General features: G+C 41.7%; 1 protein-coding gene across 2 annotated transcripts in view; it reads right to left on the bottom strand.

Annotated features, from left to right (window-relative positions):
- The window catches only part of ARHGAP24 (Rho GTPase activating protein 24), a 351,857-nt gene that overhangs the window by 44,372 nt on the left and 286,898 nt on the right, over positions 1-20,587 (bottom strand). For both annotated transcript variants that reach the window (XM_077814995.1, XM_077814994.1), the window contains exon 4: positions 6,104-6,226. In XM_077814995.1, coding sequence (XP_077671121.1) covers positions 6,104-6,226 — 123 coding nt within the window. The remainder of the gene's footprint in view (positions 1-6,103; positions 6,227-20,587) is intronic.

The raw sequence follows: 20,587 nt of genomic DNA, 5'->3' as shown, positions 1-20,587 counted from the left end.
CATGGAACGTCGGCATCCTTATTGTTTCATGCCCTTTGTTTTGGACTTCTCGTTGGCGCTGAATACACAGCCCCCTCGACCTCTCAGAATAAAAGGCTCTAACAGCAAAGCACAACACAGTGACAAGCTGTACATACCTTTGCGAAAACTAAAGCACCGTTTAATTCTCCTATAGGTAGTTTTAGGAATGAAAGGAGCCGATGCTAAGGCCCCTGAGGTGCGGACCCCATCATTTCTATCTTCAGGCATCATGCAGGCCAGAGTCCCAGTATCAAGCCAAAGCTCTCCTTTAGAAGCTGCATCCAGAGGAAAGACTGTGACTGTTCATTCTTATTGATTTATTGGGGGGTTTTAATGGTGCATTTTCATCTAAAGTTGGAGGTTTGTGATCTTCTAGATCTCCGTAGTGTTTTTTTTTTGTTTCCTTCCCTGTTTCAATTCTGCTTTGGAAAGAATTTCCTTTTGTCTTTTTATTTTCTTTTCTTTTTTTCCTTTTATTTCCTGTGGTGAGACAACTAGCTACAATGCAATGTCACAACAAAAGAATTTCAGCCAAAAGATGCATCTTCTGTTCAAATGGAAGTGTCTGTGGAAGAGGGGTATGTGCTGGTGGGGGTGAGGAGGGAGAGCTCTTCCTGTCAGCTGGAACTGGGGGTAGAGTGGCAGGGGGCTCAAATTCCACTGGAAAAGGTCAGCACATCGTAATGTGCATGGGGGAAGAGAGAACAATGACAGAAGGGCCCCTGAAGAATTCTCCAAGATACTCCTTGCTGGCTCCTTTTATCTCTATAAACAGGGAACAAAAATAATGGCACCTTCGCCTGAAAGACTCTCTGTCCATAATGGATTCTTTTCAAAGTGCCTTCCTCCGTAACCGCCTCCCTTTCTGATGTTCTTGTGGGCTTCCCAGTTGTTTTGTTACCTTCAAACTACCAGAAGCTCTTGTGGGAGAGAGGCATCAGATGCAGCGGCGTTGGCCGAAAGGTCCTCGGGATCTGCTGAAGAATACAGGCTTCCACACGGGAGACGCTTTGCTCATTTCCTCCTTTTACTACTATTCTCACTGGAGGTGTTACGAATGCTGCTGCTGTTGCTGCTGCTGCTGCCTTCTGCTCCAGCCAGTCACATACAGCAGGTGCAGGCAAAACAATCTAAAGGAGGGAGCTGCTGCAACCTTGATTTTTTTTTTTTGACTTTGAGTTGACTTCAAGCCACTGTCACGTGTGCCAGCTTAGCAGGCAATAAGCCTCAGCCCTTCTGGCTCTCAAGAGGCTCCAGCCCTTGCTCTGCCTTACCCCCTTGTACCTCCCCCCCCCCCCACACACACACTGCATTAAAACTCTGTTGTTTCTTCTTCTCCTCTACCCCCTTCTTTCACTTTATTTCTGTTTTCAAGCTCTGCAATCAAAGCTCAGGCCTTTCCTTTCTTTAAAAAAAATTGCCTTTTTAATCTAATCAGGAAAGGAATTTCATGTGCAAACAAGCATTAGAAGTGCTGGCTGATTTTTCATTTATTTATTTTAAAAAAGAACGTTCTCCGTATTCTTCCTGCTCTTTTGGTTAAAAAAACAATCTTGTTCAGAGCACCTTGGTAGCTCCCCACCCCTTTTCCCATTCCTAGTACCAGTTAACAAACAATAATTTAATGATCTGGTTAATTATTTATAGATCTGCTTGCTCCATGACCGGGATACCTTTCCAGTCACCAGCCAGACCCTAAATATTAGTGATTTAACAGGGCTTATGCTCATATGCACAGACACCTGTGGAATACACACAAACCCTGTTTATAATACTCAGAAAAATTGATGATTGTACACGACTACCACTCTGAAACCGGTCTACATAAAACTACGTTTCACATCAAACACACAAATAATTTGGTAAGACAGGGCTCTCGTGATTCATTGTATTTTGTGCTAACTTTAGGCGGCGGGGGTAAAATGGGTGTTTTCCTTTTGATTAATTGGTTGGCTGAGTTTATTTGTTTTCTGTATTTGATTATTTTTATGCTGCTGGTTGGTCGACATTGTGATTGTAAGTCTAATTAATTGTTAGAATACCTACAGCTTTTGGATAGATAGATTTAAACAACAATTTTAAAAAATCCTATCTAAATAACAATTATAAACTCTGAGGGCACAGACTTTGAGCTTGACTCTCATTTGATATCAATCACTGAAGTCAATGTTGATTTACATCAGCTGAGAATCAGTTCACTTATACGGTATTTATTTTCTCTGTGAAGCCTTATGCATACCTACGGAATTAGATAGCAAGTCCATTAATAATAATGATGATGATGTTAATAACATGGACCCTCATTCAGCAAAGTTAGTCTGTTTCAGGTTTGTTCTGGAGTAATTTATACAGAAAAAGAGTAGGAAATACACGTGTTGAGTTACATATTGTCACAAAACAGCCAAAGAGACCTGATTAGGTCTTCTGGAGTTTCAAAAGTAGTACTTCAAATGAGAATCAGTTAAACAGACAGGCAACTCTCTAGATGCGCAATTCCCAGAGGTCTCCAGGCCCCAGGATAGTGTCCAGTATCCCTGTGTAAATACATTAGAAACCTAAAACCACTCAAGATTGTGAGGCTCACTATCAACATTTGTGTCACAAATAGAATTCTCTCAGGAATGTTTCTCTGGTCCAGGATGGAAATCCTAGTCAGTGTGTGTCCATGCAGAATAGTCAACAGCCTGGTGGTCAGGGCACGAACATGGGTCTTGGTTCAGTAGAAACAATTTTCAAAGCCTCAAAACTTTTCAGGAAATAGAAATTTTGTTTTCTGGCCAGGACTTCTCACAATCATTTACCTCACTTTTTCTGATGATTTGCCCACTAGAGTGAGACTCATTTTAGAGTTAACATATTTGCTCAAGAAGGCCAACATGAAAATGACATTTATAAAAGGCTTAAGTTGAATTAAAAATAATTCAATTAATAATTAATTCAAACAAACAGTAGCTCAACAATTATAGTCTCCCACCATGCCCAAGCCTTAATTGGTATTATGCAAACAATGAGCCTCATGTTTCAGAGTAGCAGCGTGTTAGTCTGTATCCGCAAAAAGAAAAGAAGTACTTGTGGCACCTTAGAGACTAACAAATTTATTTGAGCATAAGCTTTCATGAGCTACAGCATCCAATGAAGTGGGCTGTAGCTCACAAAAGCTTATGCTCAAATAAATTTGTTAGTCTCTAAGGTGCCACAAGTCCTCCTTTCCTTTTCAACGAGCCTCATGTTCAGCTCTGCATTTGCACCAATAGATGGCACTAAACATTATTACATTTGTGACAGTATCATGCCAGCTTCTGGGGTGCATCCAGTGGTTTCCATATGTAAATCCAGTCTCACCAAAGTCCATCTTACATCATAAATGGCTAAGGCGCCAGACTTGGATTCAGGAGATCAAGGTTCTATTTCTAGCTCTGTCACAGACCTCATGTATAAACTTGGGTAAATCACTCAATGTCACTTGGCCCCAGGTCTTCCCCTGTACATTGGAGATATTTCCCTACCTCACAGGGGAGTTGTGAGGATAAAGACATTAATATATGTGAGATGCTCAAATACTATGGTTGTTGAGATCACGTAAGCAGGTAGATTTGTAGCTCTCCTCTTCTCAAAACGGTACTGCTTGTACCCAAATGTGTTTTGCCATGGTAGCTGACAGTGATTTTGGGTTGGAATATAAAATGGGCCTATTATAGTTCAATATACTGCCTGGTATAAGACAGATTTTTTTTAAAAACAACGTCTTGTGTAGGGAATCACATCTAGAGTGCGGGCCCTTCCGTGCTTATCATGTAGGTCCCAAATTCCTTATAGGCTAGAGGGACATCTTTTACCATCCCTTTGGCAGGCATTTTCTCTAGGAATCCCCAAGCACCACTGAAGGCATGTTTGAGACTGTGCCAGACAGGCCTCCTGCTGATAGACGGTCACAGGGCAGTCCACCAGGCAGGGGGTCAAAGTTTCTGCCCAATATGAAATGTCTGACCTGGATAGAAGGTGAAGGAAGGTGTGTGGTTCCTCTGAAAGATTTTGTTCAAAATTATCATTTCCTTCAGGCTCAGGCCTCCTCTAGTTTAACTAATAGGTGGAAAAGGTGATTTTCAGCCAGTAAGAGCAATTTTCTGCTACAACAACTGTTCTTTTCTGTTGCAAAACAGCATGAACAGTCTTGCTGAGGTTCCAGACATTGTTTTCATAGCCAAACAATAATGGTGACAAGAGAGAAGTTATCTGGTTTAAATACAAATGCTCTCATCTAATGGGAAAGTAGCCCCCATATCCAAAAGTAAGGGCTTAAGTGCCCTGAGAAACAATATGATTAATGTGTAAGCATTTTGCTTCCTGAAATGATGATAATAGTATTATAGATAATAGTTGCACAGTGGTGCCCCCTCAGTATAAGGGGCCTTTCAAAGACAGCAGGTGTGCTGGACAGACTGAGTAGGGCCATTTGCCTTTTCAAGATTTCTAACCAGAAGGAACAACTTATACACTTAATGCCCAAATAATGCCACAGGGCTTCTAGTAGTGTTCACTGCGTTTTATACAATATTATCAGTCAGATGCAGCTTTCAGGCTTTGTGGGACCATAAATGCCAAGTTCTTGTGACAGGTACAAATTCTAATTGAATTAGACACCAAGATGCATCAAGATCCCTCTCATCTTACCCCGTGTGAAACAGCCTTCTCTATCAGCAAGGACTAGAACCAGTTGACCAGCTGTAGGAGTTGCTGAGAAAGTGTGTCCATGATTGTGTTGGGCAGAGATGAATACACTGTATTTGCCCATGTATTTTTGTTTTGAACTCCCCCAGTACCTAACAAAATGTCTTTTTCTCAGGAGCCTATACCATTTTTTTCTTCTCCTCATGCTAATATAAGGTGACAAGACTGAATCCACTATGTGCGCTGACTCCATTCTGTGCTTTCCGACTGCAGCAAATACAACTGCATGCTGAACAGAGAAAGGAGTGGAAAGAGAGCAACAGGACTGACACAGTGGTGCTGGAGGCCCCTCACTAGCAGCCTGCTCACCTAGGTTGTCATTGGGAACAGACAGGCATCCAAATAGACACAATAGCACGTAAGAACGGCCATACTGGGTCAGACCAAAAGTCCATCTAGCCCAGTATCCTGTCCTCCCACAGTGGCCAGTGCCAGGTGCACCAGAGGGAAAGAACAGAACAGGTAATCATCAAGTGATCCATTCCCGGCTTCTGGAAACAGAGGCTAAGGACACCATCCCTGCCCATCCTGGCTAATAGCTATTGATAGACCTATCCTCCATGAATTTATCTAGTTCTTTTTGAACCCTGTTATAGTCTTGGCCTTCACAACATCCTCTGGCAAACAGTTCCACAGGTTGACTGTGCGTTGTGAAGAAATACTTCCTTTTGTTTGTTTTAAACCTGCTGCCTATTAATTTCATTTGGTGACCCCTAGGTTCTCATGTTATGAGAAGGAGTAAATAACACCTCCATCGTTACTTTCTCCAATATGCCATGTTGCATTTTCATTCTGTATCTTTTTCGGAAGAATATTTTCGGTATTGGGAAGAAAAACAGGACCCTCTTAGGTGAAAAGAATGGCTGTCTGATTAAGAGACAGAACTGGGGGTCAGGCAATCTGGGTTCTATCTTCATCCTCTGTGATCATGTGTAAGTCTATTCAGCAGTCTATGCCTTACTTTTCCCCACCTGTAAAACGGGGATGACAATACTTCCCTACCTCACAGAGAGATTTTAAGGCATATTTAATTAATGTCTGTAAAGTGTGTTGAAATCTTTTGGATGGGGGAGAAGCAAAAATATTTACTCATAATATTAATGCATGTCACCCCTAGGGATTATCTCAGTCTACCTTATTCCCTAGGTGACAAACTGCCCATGAAGGACTGACTTCACCAAACCAATTTTCCTAGAAACCTCTATCATGTTGCGAAAGATGAATGGGAAGTGCTTGGTCCAACTATTTTAAAGCATCTGGCTCACTCACTGTCTTTTCTTCTTCACTAGGACCTAAACACACAACAATATGTATCTTTTCCCTGGGACTCTTAAATTTTCTCTCCTGGACTCACCTCCTCCAAAAGGTGCCCATATAACCCTGCGAATGGATTTCACCCAGTCCTCCATGTCATTCTGTGTGCTGGCCATAAGAAGGTATGTCTCATGATGAGCTGTCATCCGCTCTCGGTCTCCTCCTGCAAGAGAAGACAATCACATATAAACTCTATCCCTTCCAGCCCAGCCAAACTCCTGCCAGCCACCTACCACCAAACTGACTGCTGGAAGCTGCAGCAATGTGTAAGGATCCAAGGGTGTGGGTCCTTGGATTTAGCAGGCCTAGAACCCAGGAGCGTGCGAGGCTGAGGTCTCTTACCATTCCCTCACTGCCACCAAGGAAGACAGATGAAGCACCACCTCACTAATCTTGGATGGTCAGGCCCCACAGGGTCCTCTCAGGACACCAAAGGCCTGGGGCACCTTCCTTAAGCAAGGAAGCGACCCAGATGGGTTGTCTGAGCAACTGTGCAGGATCCCTGTTGCTGGCTGCTACATTGGATCAGGCCCTTTACTTGTCTCCTGTGATCTGCATCCAACCCTGTTCCTAGTTCCTGCTCTGCTCCTGTCTCAATTCCAGTTCCTGCCTTGCCCCGCTCCAGGCCTGCTCCTTGCCACATCTCTGGTTCCTACTCCCATGCCTCATTCCTGACCATCGGCTCCAACTCTGACCCTTGGCTCATCTCCTGGCTCCAACTCCAGCTCTGACTGTTAGACAAGACCACCTATGTCCCGGTTCCTAATACAATGGTTTGAAGTATTCAGACATAGATACCATGGTCTAGCTATGAAAGGCAGGAATATTTATCATCAGTCAATAGCGTGAAAAGAAAATACTGAGAGTATAGTCACCATCTGATTAAAAAAAGCTATTGAGAGGAGCAGATATTTTATTAGAGAAAATGAATATTCATAACGTTTCATTTTTGATAATATTCTGAGTCACCAACCAAAAGCACAGGCACAAAACATGGACCTCCTAATTCCATACTGCCTTGCATCTTGTAGGATTTATACCGCTATACAGTGAGCACATTCTACACACACTTTGCACAGATGGATGGGACAACAGAAGATGCAAGGCAGTGGAAAATCGGGCCCTTTAACTGTTCCCTACAGTTTCCATCCCTTTCCAGAGTTAGCAATTTGGCAATGTGACAAAAAATGCCTTCTTTTTGGCCAGTCCCAGGGTAGCTAAAGCGTGAGAAGGAACAGCTGTCATTCCTTCTCCTTCCCTCTCACTCACTCACAAACAGAGAGCATATGATGCGTCAAAGATACATTTCACTCTTTTAAAGTTGCAAAGGACTGGAATAAGAAGATGCATTTTTGACCCATTAAAATACAACATGAGAGGAGCACAAAAGTGCCATTCTAAGCCTGAAGCATTCATTACTGGTTTTGCCTGAAGGGCGATTTACAGCATATACAGCAATATTCTGCTCTGTCACCAATGCTCAGCCAGGAACAGCCCAGACACTGACTGCAAATGACAGCTGCTTCAATGTGTTCCCGGCTAGTGGAGAAAAAAAGTGAAAAGCACTACTAATCATTATTGCTGCTACCCACTTGATACTTTATCTCTGAGAATGGTGCCAGCGTCTAGTTTTTGACGTTGATTCTTATTTGGTTCGCCACTGTCAATCAAAGGATGTCAGTGCCTTATACTTATTACACAAGCAGACATTTAACTTGCAAATGCTAAACGGCAAAACCAAAAACACAGAAACTGTGCATCAGTCTGCTAGAATGTTCCAAAATTCCACCTTTGCATCTGAACTCCCTTCAAGGGTACACGGTGTCCAGAGGCTGGAAACTGGATTCAAGGCCCCAGATTCAAGCCCACTTCTCTAGAGCCAAAATCAGGAGCCTCTCTTTTAATTTTTTGGATCTGATGCAAAGGTTTATAAGGTCTGTTCTCATTTTGGCCTTCCCAGAGGATTTGGACAAGACAGTAGAAATCTTTCAGGAATAGCTAGTATGTTCCACCATTCAAACGGCAGTAAATCTCATTGTATCAGCTTGTCCGTGATATTTACTTAAACTGTGGCTGAAATCTCATGAGAATTAGGCATCATTCCATGCAACCCCAAATACCAGTCCTGAATCTCTCTAAGAACTGACCCCAGCCCCAACTGAGATTTAGAGCCGACCAGAACCACTTAGCCAAAATATACGGACTGGGTATTGAACATGGAATATATTATCTCTCTCCTAGATCTTTGTTACATGATTTAAACAAAAATAAACAACCCCACAAAAACACTGCATTCGGTTACTCTGCACCTCGTTATTGCAATGTATTTATAGAGAGATTTTCCTCCTAAAGAATTTAAAGTATTTTACATTTCACCTAGCACTAAAATTCAGCCATTTCTGTATTGGAACACATCTTGTGTTTAACAATGCACTGCAAAAACTACACAACAGTTTAGGACAGGAATTGAAGTATGCAGCTGAAAGGAGAGGGAGAGGGTAGGAAATTTCTTGTACATAGGCAGAATATAATCACGTGAATGGAATTTGGACAGGAAAAAGGGCTGAAATACCTGAAGTTGCTGAAACCTTTTTATATCTATGTAAAATACAACGGAGGGTAACAAATATTTGAAGGAACACCATAAATGCGAACACACCCCAAATCCATATCTCCTTCCTCCAAAAGGTAACAGACAAACTTTAAAACTACTTTCCGAGTACGGTGAAGACAATCAGCTCTCCAGAAGGAGAGTTGCAATAACCTTAGTTGCAATAACTAGAAGCATTAGAACATGTGACTAACACAAAACCCTGCACATTTTGGAGGCTAATAGTGATTTCCTTGCAGTGATGACATTGTAAAGGTGTGGACAGCTGTCATGGCTGAAGGGTGGGCTCCTATTTGTGATCCATCAGTCTTTTCAGTTTTCTTTTAATGACCTATATATTCCACTATGGCAGATCATATGCCATTTAAAGAATAAATGATTATATGTCAAATTAGAGGGTCTATACATTACAAACTGGATTAGTGCCAGAAGTCCAGATAGTTCATTTACACCATTCCAGAGTAGCACTCCAAACAACAGACTTGATTACATAACGATTTAGCTAACATTTAATCTGTGTTTAACTTCATAATGAAGGAAAGCATAAAATATCCTTGGTCAGATGCTCAGCTAGAGAAAATCAGCAAAGGAGCTCAAAGGAGTTTACACCAATTGAGGATATGTCCCCCTTGATGTTTGGTACATCCTTTGTGTGCTGCAATATTGGGCCTTTTATGCTTATCTTCCCTGTGAATAAATTATTATTTACATCATGCTACAAGTTTGCACGATGCTTCGAAAGAAGATATTCGCGAATACACTTGCGTTCATTTGTTTGATGTAGGACTGTAAATGCTGGTTTATGTAGGGATAATATTTAAAATACAGGTAAACCCTGATAATTTGAACAGCTCAGAAGATATATCTAAAATTCAGAAAATAAGAATTTCAGATCATAGGTATTTGGAGAAAGAAAATTATGGTTACATAGGACATTTCTAACTTTTCAATAATCCGATTTTATCGGTATAAAGATTTTCAGAGTTGCTGAGCACCCATAGGTCCTAATTATTTCAAGAGAAGTTTTAGGTGATCAGCACCTCTGAAAATACCCAACAGTAGGCACCCCAATTTTGAAAATGTAACAGATCACTGAGGTTGCACATGCACCCTTAACTCTGCCACCTGTGCGCACAAATCATTATACGGTGTAATTACATGATCACATAGGGTCAGATTATGCCTTTACAGCACAATCTCTCACTGAGCTCACATTGGAAGCACAACAGTTGCACAATCATTTTAAAGGCTGCAGCTTATTCATCTCTCCCAGGCTGGCAAACTGCAGGGCCTGGTGAAGGCAGGCAGGGTGTGCCCATTATCCTGTCTCTCCTCCCTGGCAATTTGCACCTACCAGGGGAGGGAGCAAAACTCTGTGCTTGCCTGACTACAGAGACTGGCCCTTGCCCACCAAGTTGAAAGCTGCAGCTTGCACAACCATCATACACATCCTACTCCTTCACAGCCCTGGGCCAGGACCAGGGCTAGTCTGGCCCATACTGTTTCTTAAAGATATACTGTTATCATCATGCCTTTTGCAACCCTTAGTATTCTCTTTTTTGGATCGAATCAGAGTCAGATTTATTAAAGGAATCGAGAATTTCAACTTGGAAGGGAAAAAGTGAAGTTGCCCCACCCCGTGTTCAGTCCTGTATCTCGGACAGGTCAGATTCCCTCCCCTCTCTTTCCTTTAGCAATGACTTATGGGTTCTCCCTCCTGGCCCATTCACTGGCTCTGTAAACAGTAAATACAGAATGCTACTTCTTGATCAAGGCTGTCTGTGACCACTCGAACCCATGCTGGGTACAGCTTTATGCAGTGAGCCGGCGCTGCATGGATCTGAGCTAGGCAGAATATTTTAGGAACTTCTGCCAGCTAACAGGAAAACAAAACACATGCACATAATTAAAATCAGGAGAGAGATGATTCCTGGAGGGACAGGAAATGCGATAGCCTTTTTTTGCTTATTCCACATTGCACTGTACCCTTTGAAAAAGATAAAGAGGTGCTTACTGAAATTAATGGGTGGTTGACTCCTGAAATACCAACCTAAACAGCTTTCCTGCATTTTCCCCACTATCAAGTAAACATGGGAAGTACATAAAATTCTTATGCAACAAAGTAAACCAGGACTTTATCAGATAATACATTCTTGTTTGTTGTACTCTCTCTTTGTCCCTCCCCCACCCAGAAATGAGCAAACTTTCAGGGGACCAGGCCTTGTTTATGCTCTATTAGAACTGCATCACCTTTCCTCTACTCAAAGTGCTTATCAAGCTGAATTCACATTGAAAAACACCCTCACTTTTCTGCTTATTAGCATCTTGGATTTACTGCTAACTGTAGTTCTTTGCTTCTTGCAAATGGAATGCACAGGGATTAATCTCCACCATTTTCTTAAAAGAGAATTTTCCCCCAGGAGAAACATCAAAACTAGGATTAACATGACTTTTTTTTTTAAACTGAAAATAACATGGCCAACCTCAAAAATATATTCCATATTCTAATATAAAAATGTTGGAGCCATTTGTAAGCTGAAATTATTTCCTATTTTCTGTGCATTTCTTTCAGTTCAAAGCCCAAAGCACAGGTTTGAAAATGGAGACGTTAGAGACAGCTGAGAATTAAGGGAGATACAGCTGGATTCTGTGCAAACCCTTCACTCACTTTAGACTACTTATCACCACATTTTAGGTTTCCGAAGAAAATACTGAATAATAATTGTAGTCTTTTAATGTTTCTCTTATGAGCGTCTATACACTGAATTTTGTCCATATACAGGCATTCATATGGGAGCTGCTGGGTGCTCAGCAATTTTGAAAATCAAGCCACTTATTTAGATGCCTGACTTTAGACACTCATTTTTAAAAAATCTTGCCTCTACAGACTTTTCCTCCTATTTTTATTTTATTTTTGGCCTTGAAATCCCATCTTTCTTTCAGTTAGCTTTGGCCTTAATGTGCCTTGGGACTTTCTTCCAGGTAAGGCTCAGCACTTCTCTATTTATGTGTTGACTAATGCCCATCTTTTCTTCCTCATTTCCTTCCATATCACCTGAAGTCTGCTGGTTCATCCACACTCCACCATAGAAGGAGTGCCTAGTTTTGTAACAATCTTTCTTTATAGAAGATACTGCTCAATGCAAATAGCTAGATGGTCAACAGATTCTATGCATCTCCCTGTTGGTAATTTGTTTAGCTTTTCCGAGTCTGAGCCTTTTGAAAATGTCACCTGTGGAAAATGTGTCTCATTTTCTTCCCTTTGTTCCGTATGGTCGCCGCTTCCTTACTCTATACAGGATGTCAAGATAACTGTTGTTTACCGGTTCAGGTCTCTGATTAACTTTTCTCAATACCAAAATAACCGATAGCCATGGCAGGCTTCACATGTGCTGCAAATGAGCTTCCCAGAAAAATGAAGTGTTTCATCTCCTACTTCTCTGGAAATGCAAGCATCTGTTTCTTTCTTCCTTTTCTCTTTGTCCTTCATCAGCTTTGATTTTACAGCATTTACATTCACACTTATTGGTCTGGACCACGAATCACCTCTTTATGTTATAGCGGTTACTAGATTAGAGTACAAGATTGCCTCTGCAAAGTCAAGACAAATGATCTCTTCCCCTTTATTCTAATGGAGTTCCAAGATTTTTTAAAATAATCCTATGCACTTCTTAGCACCAGCACAAAGCAGAGGTGACACTTACATGACCTCAGCACTGATTTCACATCAATCTACCTTAGTTTAAGCACAGCAACTTGACATGCCACACTGATTATGTACTAATGAAAACCAGTTCAGCCAGCAAGTCAGGTGACCCGTTTACAACAGAGGGTCTCATCAACACTGTGAATTTTAGCCATGTTGTGACATGGGAATTGCCAGACTGAATCAAGCCCAAGATCCATTTGTCCTGTACCCTGTCTGTGACAGTGCTGCTTTAGAGGAAGGTGTTTTTAAAAAAACCTCCTAAGCAGGCAGATGTGGGATTATCTGTTCCCAACATTAGATCTCATCTTGATCTCCAATAGTTAGAGATCGGCTCAAGTCCTATAGTATTAATTATCCCCGCTGCAGTGAAGACAAAGTCTAAATTAAAGACCTTTCTTTAGAGCAGGCCAGGCTGAGCCATTCAGATGTGTCTCAGATAACCATGGCTGAAAGAACAGAGAGAGACAGCTACTCGAAGTTTATGGTGTTTTTGAATCACTTGACTGACAGCCAAAGACAGACAGTCCTTGCGGTACGATTTTAAAGTGTTTGGAGGGAGGGGGAAATGAGACTCAAGTTTTGCACAGAAGTTGTGATTGAGCTGTGTGATTTTACTGGGACTATTCATTCCGGTATGCTTGGCTACTACTTTTGCTGTTTTGCCCATCTTTGATCCAAGCAATATCAGGAATCGTGTGCATGCTGTAAATTAAAGGAGACTGCAAAAATAGATCTATCCTCAGTTTGCATCCACTCACCCAAGAATCAATCCATTCCGGAAGCCCAAACCCTTCTTGCCTACTCAGAGTTGGAACAAATGAAAACCGCAAGTAAAATACATATGTGGAGAGCTGTGAATTAACAGATGCCCTGGCACAACTGCTGAGATTGACCTTATTTATTTTTTCATTACTTCTCATGAGAAACAGACCTGCTCAGTGTAACACTCTGTGCAGTAACAGTAGTTTTAATTTGCCCTACCACTTCCCTTTATCTCTGTGCTTGTAGTCATAGATTCATAGATATTGAGGTCAGAAGGGACTATTATGATCATCTAGTCCTCTAGTATAGTCCCTCCCCTACAGCACATTTTTTCCCTAAGTACATTAAATTTTAAATATTTTTATACGTAGCCTAATACTATCCCAAGATTTCCTTTCACTTGACTAATTACCACTGCAAAAGTGATTTGTCATCCTGTTGAGAATAGCCCACATTAATTGAATTGTCTCAACCCCTCACTTGGTAAGGCAACTCCAGTCTTTTCGTGTACTGTTATATATATCTTCCTACTGTATTTTCCACTCCATGCATCTGATGAAGTGGGTTTTAGCCCACAAAAGCTTATGCCCAAATAAATTTGTTAGTCTCTAAGGCGCCACAAGTACTCCTCGTTATTTTTGATCTCGTATCTTGTAAACCTCTACTAACTTGTCTACTTATTAGTAGAAAAATACAGAGAAAGTCTTACTGTAGCAATCGGGGACTCTGCTCCAGTTGACAGATAAACAGAGGGAAGAAATAGTTCACCATTTGTATAAATTCTACAGGATGTGCAAGGGTTTCTGTAGTTGTGTTTCAGCAATGTGTCAGGAGTAAGCGGATGCTGTGAAAAAGTGGAGCGGTGAAGGCAGAAAGATACTGACAAAGCAAAGAGACAGTCCTGGAGCAACCTGGGGAGGTGACAATGGATCAGAGAGGCTGGGAAGAGCTGAGAAAACAAAAGCTGGAGAGAATTGGAGAACAAGAGATAGCATTGGAGGGGCCTGGGATTTGAGATAAAGTATCAGAGGCACCAGAGAGGCAAGGAAAACAGAAAAACAGCAAACAAAACTGCCTGCAGGAATTAAGGGCTCAATCCTGCAAACTGCAGAGCAACTCCTGGAGGTGCTAAGTGTCTTTATCTCTTACTGATTTCAGAGGGAATTGAGAACACTCATTACCAGTATTGTCAACCTCAAGCATTCAAAACTTCAGAGTCAAGGGAAGAATCGGAAATTCTGCTCTGCTACAGCCACTGAACTTTTCAGGTCAAGCTACAACCACCTACATCTCTCCCCCTTAAGTTTGTAAATGTTCCTCAATAATAACTGAAAACAAGGGACTATTTACTAACATTTCTACACTTATAGGTGTGGGGGGCGGTGGGGAGGAGACAGCAAGCAAGATACCAAGAATCTAAGGTGTATGTGGAGCAGACTTTACTACGGACAATATTTTGTATATCTTTGTGACTACATTATGCAAACGGATACTGTAGTGGTAGGCATCTTTGAATTCTGTTCAATCGACAAATCCATCTAGAGAGCGCCAGATGCTATAAAGCATCAATAATTATTGTTACTATTTCATTTCTAAGCATTTTCAAAAGTTGTGCCACAAAATGAGTAAATATTCCTTGTTATTTATTCTTTTCCAAGTCTCAGCTGGTATCAGATCCTGCTGCTAGTATTCAGTCTTGCCAGCTATTATTCAGCATTTGTCTCTCTAGCAAAAAGAATATCAGAGAGTAGGGGTGCATGAATGAAAGTCACAGCTGTGCTTTCTGAATACTGTCTTACCAGTGCTGGTGACTCTGAACATAATATTGACAATTGGGTTTTGGACAGTCTGCTATTCCAAGTTCCATTAAACTGAATTACCTCTAAATCTTTGATGACAGGTAAGAGATTGGGCTGAGACAGGTACACAAATTATAACTTCAGTTATTTTCATCAGAATCACCATGTAATTTACTCGACTCCTGTTGGGTTCTCAGTGCATTTTGTCAGTCACAAGGCAATAAGCAAGTAGAGACAGCCAATGTATAAGCCAATCTAACTTAAACCTTGTGTATTACTAACATCACTGCCAGCAAGAACACTGGTTTCAATAGACACAGTTTCTAAACAATTTACTGTTTTACCCAGTCACTGTGTCAGCTACACATTTTCTTTGGATGCAGCACTAATAAACCTTATAGAACAAGAGTAATTAAAAAATATTGTAACTGTGGTAAAGGCACAGATATTTAAAGACCTGCAGTTTTACAACAACAAATGTTTACTGTTCAGATTCATAGCATCCCAGCTGTTCTTTTGTATTAGTAATCCTGAGCAACAGTCCTCTGCATTAGAGATGCTGTAATTTCATGTGAGCACTGGCTTTATAACCCACGGAGTAGTCCAGCGAAAGTGCCTAAATGACAAAAGCCTCATAAAAGCAGTTCATTCCCGACTGGGCATTGCACTCCATCACAAGTGGCCATTCACAGCCTGCTTGGGAAATAGCTGTATTCTCTAAATAGGAGAGGGAATTTTAAGCATGCATGAAGCTGTGAAATGACTGCCATTAGACCCCTCACACTAAGGTATGATTCAGGAATCATTTGGAAAGGATCTGTAACACATGGTGAATAACCTATGCTGGTAGCCTCCTACTTCGGTACAACAGTTATAGCTGCAGCCCTGAATCCCCATAATGAATGATAGATTAAGATAATAATAACAAGGCTTTAATTATAAGGCAGCACAGCCACATATCAAGATGCTCAGGGTACTGCATAAGCAGTTAAGGCAAGCCATTAACAATGGGTAAATAAAAACACTGGAACTGTGTAAATAAATCAGAACTAGTAGGGTTGGGGCAGGGGGTTGGGGTGCGGGAGAGGGTTTAGGGTGCAGAGTCCCGGTGGCGTTTACTATGGCTCCCAAGAAGCGGCCACCAGGTCCCTGCAGCCCCTAGATGCATGGGTGGCCAGAGAGGTTCTGCATGCTGCCCCTACCCTCAGAGCCGGCTCTGCAGCTCCCATTGGCCAGGACCCAGGACCAATGGGAGCTGTGGGGGCAGCGCCTGCAGGTGCAAGTGCAGTGCGTGGAGCCTCCCCGGCCGCCCATGCATCTAGGGGCTGTAGGGACCTGCAGCCAGAACCATCCCTTGGATAGGGTGAAGATTGCCCCACACTTTGGGGGGCCCCGCGCTTTGATAAAATCAGGACTATTCCGATATTTAGCACTTTGTCCCGCATCCTGACCGATGTACGGTCAGGATGCCATTTGTCCCAGTATTCAGATGAGGAGGTGGGTGGGGAGGCAAGGCAGGTGGGAGAGTGGGGTAAGGAAGCGAACGGCAGGAAGGCAGGCAAGCAGGGAGCAGAGCGGTGATCGGGCACATGGCGGGGGGGTGCACCGATGGACAGCGAGGAGACTAGTGGGGAGGTGAGTGATGGGCGAGTGGGATGAGGAGGTGAATGGCAGGCGGGCAGGTGGACAGCAAGGAGGAGAGCGGGAGGTGGGCGGACATGAGGCAGCAAGCAGTGGACGGATGTCAAGGAGACTAGTGGGGACGCGAGCTACGGGCAGGCAGGTGAGGAGGCGAATGGCAGGTGGGTGGGTGGCCGGCCGGCGAAGAAGTGAGCAGCAGGTGGGAGGTGAGAAGGCAAGCAGCGGACAAGTGGGCAGGTGTGCCGGGTGGATGGCAAGGAGACTAGCGGGGAGGCTGATTTGTCCTGGGTCTCGCACTCCATTACGGACAGCCCTGCCTGCGGCCATTTCTGTAAGCCATGCAGAGCTAGGGCAGGCAGGGAGCCTGCCTTAGTCCCAGGCCCCTGCTGCACCGCCAACCGGACTTTTAACGGCCTAGTCAGCAGTACCGACTGGAGCCGCCAGGGTCCCTTTTCGACTGGGCGTTCCAGTCGAAAACTGGACACCTGGCAACCCTACCTGTTCTATATAGACTCTTCCTTGTTTCTCTGCTCTTCAGTGGGACCCTGCTATTGTCACTACAGTTGCCTCGGTCCTATCTTTTTCTCTCCTAGTGCCATTCCCAAACATAGAAACTTCCTCTTCCAACTCTACATATCTCTTTTACTTAAAGGGACAAGACAAACCATTCTATTTACTATTTTGATAGCAGCATATATTGAAAGGCCATCACTCCATATGTCCCTCATTACAGGTCTATATTTAACAAGCCCATAGGGCAATGGCACACATCATTGCTTTTCTGGTTAATCAGTGTCAAACAAGGCTCAGAGGAATTCTTGTTTGTCACTTTGAAAAACTCTTCCTGGGAGGCTGAAAACTTTTACTAGTGTTGTGCAAAGGCTTGTAATGTGAAACCTGGTTCTATGTAATTGAATTTCATAGTTCTGCTGTTCTACTGATATGATTTTCAGACATTTTTCAGAATATTTTACAGAAGTTTTCTATGTGCACTAGTGATTTCCCTTTCTGCTTATGCTAGATTTGTGTGCAACTACACTGGATTTTTTTTTTTACTGACGTCCAATCTTTGTTTTTTAAACCTGCAGCTATACCTGCAATTCCCTTCCTTCGCCCCCACAGTCAGAGAGAAGCTGAACTCAGAAAAGTAGGTAGAACAGAATTATTTCAAAAACTCAATTTCAATCACTTAACTCATAACCTTAAATAAATCAGACTTCTTCAAAGCTCTGATGGCAAAGATCCTATAATAGAATCCAGCAAAATATCTTCAAATTAACATGAAGCCTAACAAACAACATTACAGCAAACTATTTATGAAAATTGTTTGCTCGAAACATTATATGGCACACAGTATTAATTAAGCGTTATGGCTACTGTAGGGCAACAGAGAAGAGACTCAGTGGAAACAAAAAAGAACAAGATGGGCTCAAGACAACTGGTCTTTCAATCACATGTCTGTTGTGATGGAACCTTGTAGTATTTTTGCTTGTGGTGAGAATCATAGCACATTAAATAGATCAAGTCAATATAGCCAAAACCAGACCCATTTTTCTCAATCCTCACCCTGAACTTTCAGAATTGGAAGAAATGGCACTAGTTACAGCCCAAGCATTTTAATACACAGTTATCTATCTAGGTACTTATATGGCCCCATTACTGTACCACAATATACGGGCATCTGCTAAGTATTTAAAAATAAAAACAAAAACCATCTCTCTCTCTTACTTCCAAGTCTATGGAAGAAATCCCTTTGTTACTACCCTTCAACAATAATATATGCACATGCTCTATATTGAGGAAAATATGGCTCAAAGATACAGTATTGCCAAGCATTCGAGCATTGTGACTTAGACCTCCCAAAATAATGAGACTAACTTAAAAAAAGATATATTATACACTTTGGATTCTTTTGATTTGCCTTCTGCTATTTTAACCACTCAAGTACACTTAGGTTATATTTTCAAGCTTTTCTCTGCAACCAAAAGGGCTAGAAAGTTACTTTTCTACAAAATGAGTTGTTCATGTAAATATATGAGCTGGATAAAGAATGTGAAACTCGTGATAAAAATAATGAGAATCGACAACACTGAAGATATGAAATTTGAACATGGGAGGCCTGTGGTAATTCTTAGCTCTGGAACGAATAAGTTTCTTAGTCTAGGTTCTGCTCCTTTGAAGGTTTTGTCATAAATCATCCTCTCTTGGTCCACAATTTCCTGGTTCCAATGGAATGTAGATATTGTGTGAGGTTGTGATGGGAAAGGCCGTCTCTTAGGTAGATGGGGAAATCCCATGGAGACCTTTGAATAGCAGGATAAAAGACTTGACTTCAAAGGGGAGCCAGTGCAGAGAGAGAAACACTGGAGTGGTATGCTCAAAGCAATCTGTGTTGCTCTATAGACTGGCTACTGTGTATTCTACCAGTTGGAGATTCTTTAGGACAAGATGTTTCCTGTCTATGTATGAGTTGCAATAATCAAGCTGAGAGTGGATCACTGTGCCTAGGATTAGTACCCTCTAATTCCCAGTTGTAGTCTCAATTGGGTGTTTTTTCTTCCTATGGCTATTTGAGTATCCAATAGCAGTGAGGGGTCCAAAAGAATGCCAAGGAAGCAGTCAAATTTATCAAAATGAGGGCAGGTAGTGGGGAATATTATAGAGGAGGTAGCTTCTCCTGAACATTGGGGTTTGATTATACAAGAGAAGGATTGTAGATTTTTTAAAAATGCCATTATGTTTATCAGTTAGAAACGGGTCTCAATTGAATTATCCAATCTACCCAGTGGATAACTTGTAACTATTAAAATATTGTTAGTTCTTCAGAGCCTCGTTTAAAATTTTTTGATGTTCTTGCTGATTGATTTTTTTTTCTTAGTCTTTCAAATAATAGTGCATTTTGTGGATAAACAAGGTTTTCTATTTCCCATCTACAGAAAGTAATATTCCAGTAATAGCTGGATATATTTTTAATGCAAGTTCTCTCTTTTGGTGCCCACACATCATGTCAGTGAACGTGAAAGGCTCACTGCCACCTTTCCATTTAAACACCCGTAATTGGTTAACAACTGAAGTTTTATTTCTGCAATGAAGATTTTGTCTCAAAAGAAAGGCTAAATATAAGGAGCAATTTTTTTCGAAGTGACTTGTGATTTTGGCTGCCTCCATTTTTGGTTGCCATGTAGACACCTTAAAGGGGCCTGATTTTCAGAAAATGCTAAGCATCCACGTCTTAAAATCAAGTTCCTGGAAAGTGTTTCAAGTTGCATACCAAAAATCACAAGTAAGGCATTTTTAAAGAACATCAAACCCACTATTTCTACATAAGAGTCTCTCTAAACTTGTGTTCAAACCTGGCAACAGCCAAAAAGTTTTGACCTGGACAATGCTCCTTCAAGAGCCATTTAATCTCCTCTCTTTAAGGGAGAGAGAGAAAGCAGATTGAGTTCACTGGTCCATACATACCCATCATCATAAAAAGAGGCCTGGGAGAAGCTTTGATTTCTGCCCAAAGAAATGCTACAGAGACAGAGCGAGTTCCTCAGACCTTATGCTGTGGGTAAACAGATACACACAGTTACAAAATCCCCTTTTTATTTTTATTCTTGTTCATCATAGCAATATATCTCACATTAGAATCAAGTGCAAGAACTAATTTGAAGTGGATTATCTTAAAAGGTCAGCTCCTCGGTGCATGTTTGTATTGTATTTCCGCTGGTGGAAGACTTATGGTAAGAAAAGGTCCATAGCCTAAGGAAAGCCTTTTAAGTGGAAAGCCAAAGAGACTAGGGTGAGTTATTAATATCCATTCACATTCAGTCAGCTAATTTGGCAAGCCAAGATACTAAAGAAGTTACAAGAGAGCTGAGTTTGCCCTAGGTGACCTTTCAGATTTGCAGAATCTAACAAGACAGACATTCAAGGAACTCATAATCATTTCAACTGTCAACAAATACTCATTAAGCTATCTGTGCTTCATTAATATGAACTACTGAACCTTCA

This window comes from Eretmochelys imbricata, chromosome 4 (genome assembly GCF_965152235.1).
Source record: "Eretmochelys imbricata isolate rEreImb1 chromosome 4, rEreImb1.hap1, whole genome shotgun sequence".
Lineage (NCBI taxonomy): Eukaryota > Metazoa > Chordata > Testudines > Cheloniidae > Eretmochelys > Eretmochelys imbricata.
Note: the sequence above shows the minus strand (reverse complement) of the source record. Positions and strands in the feature narration are given on the sequence as shown.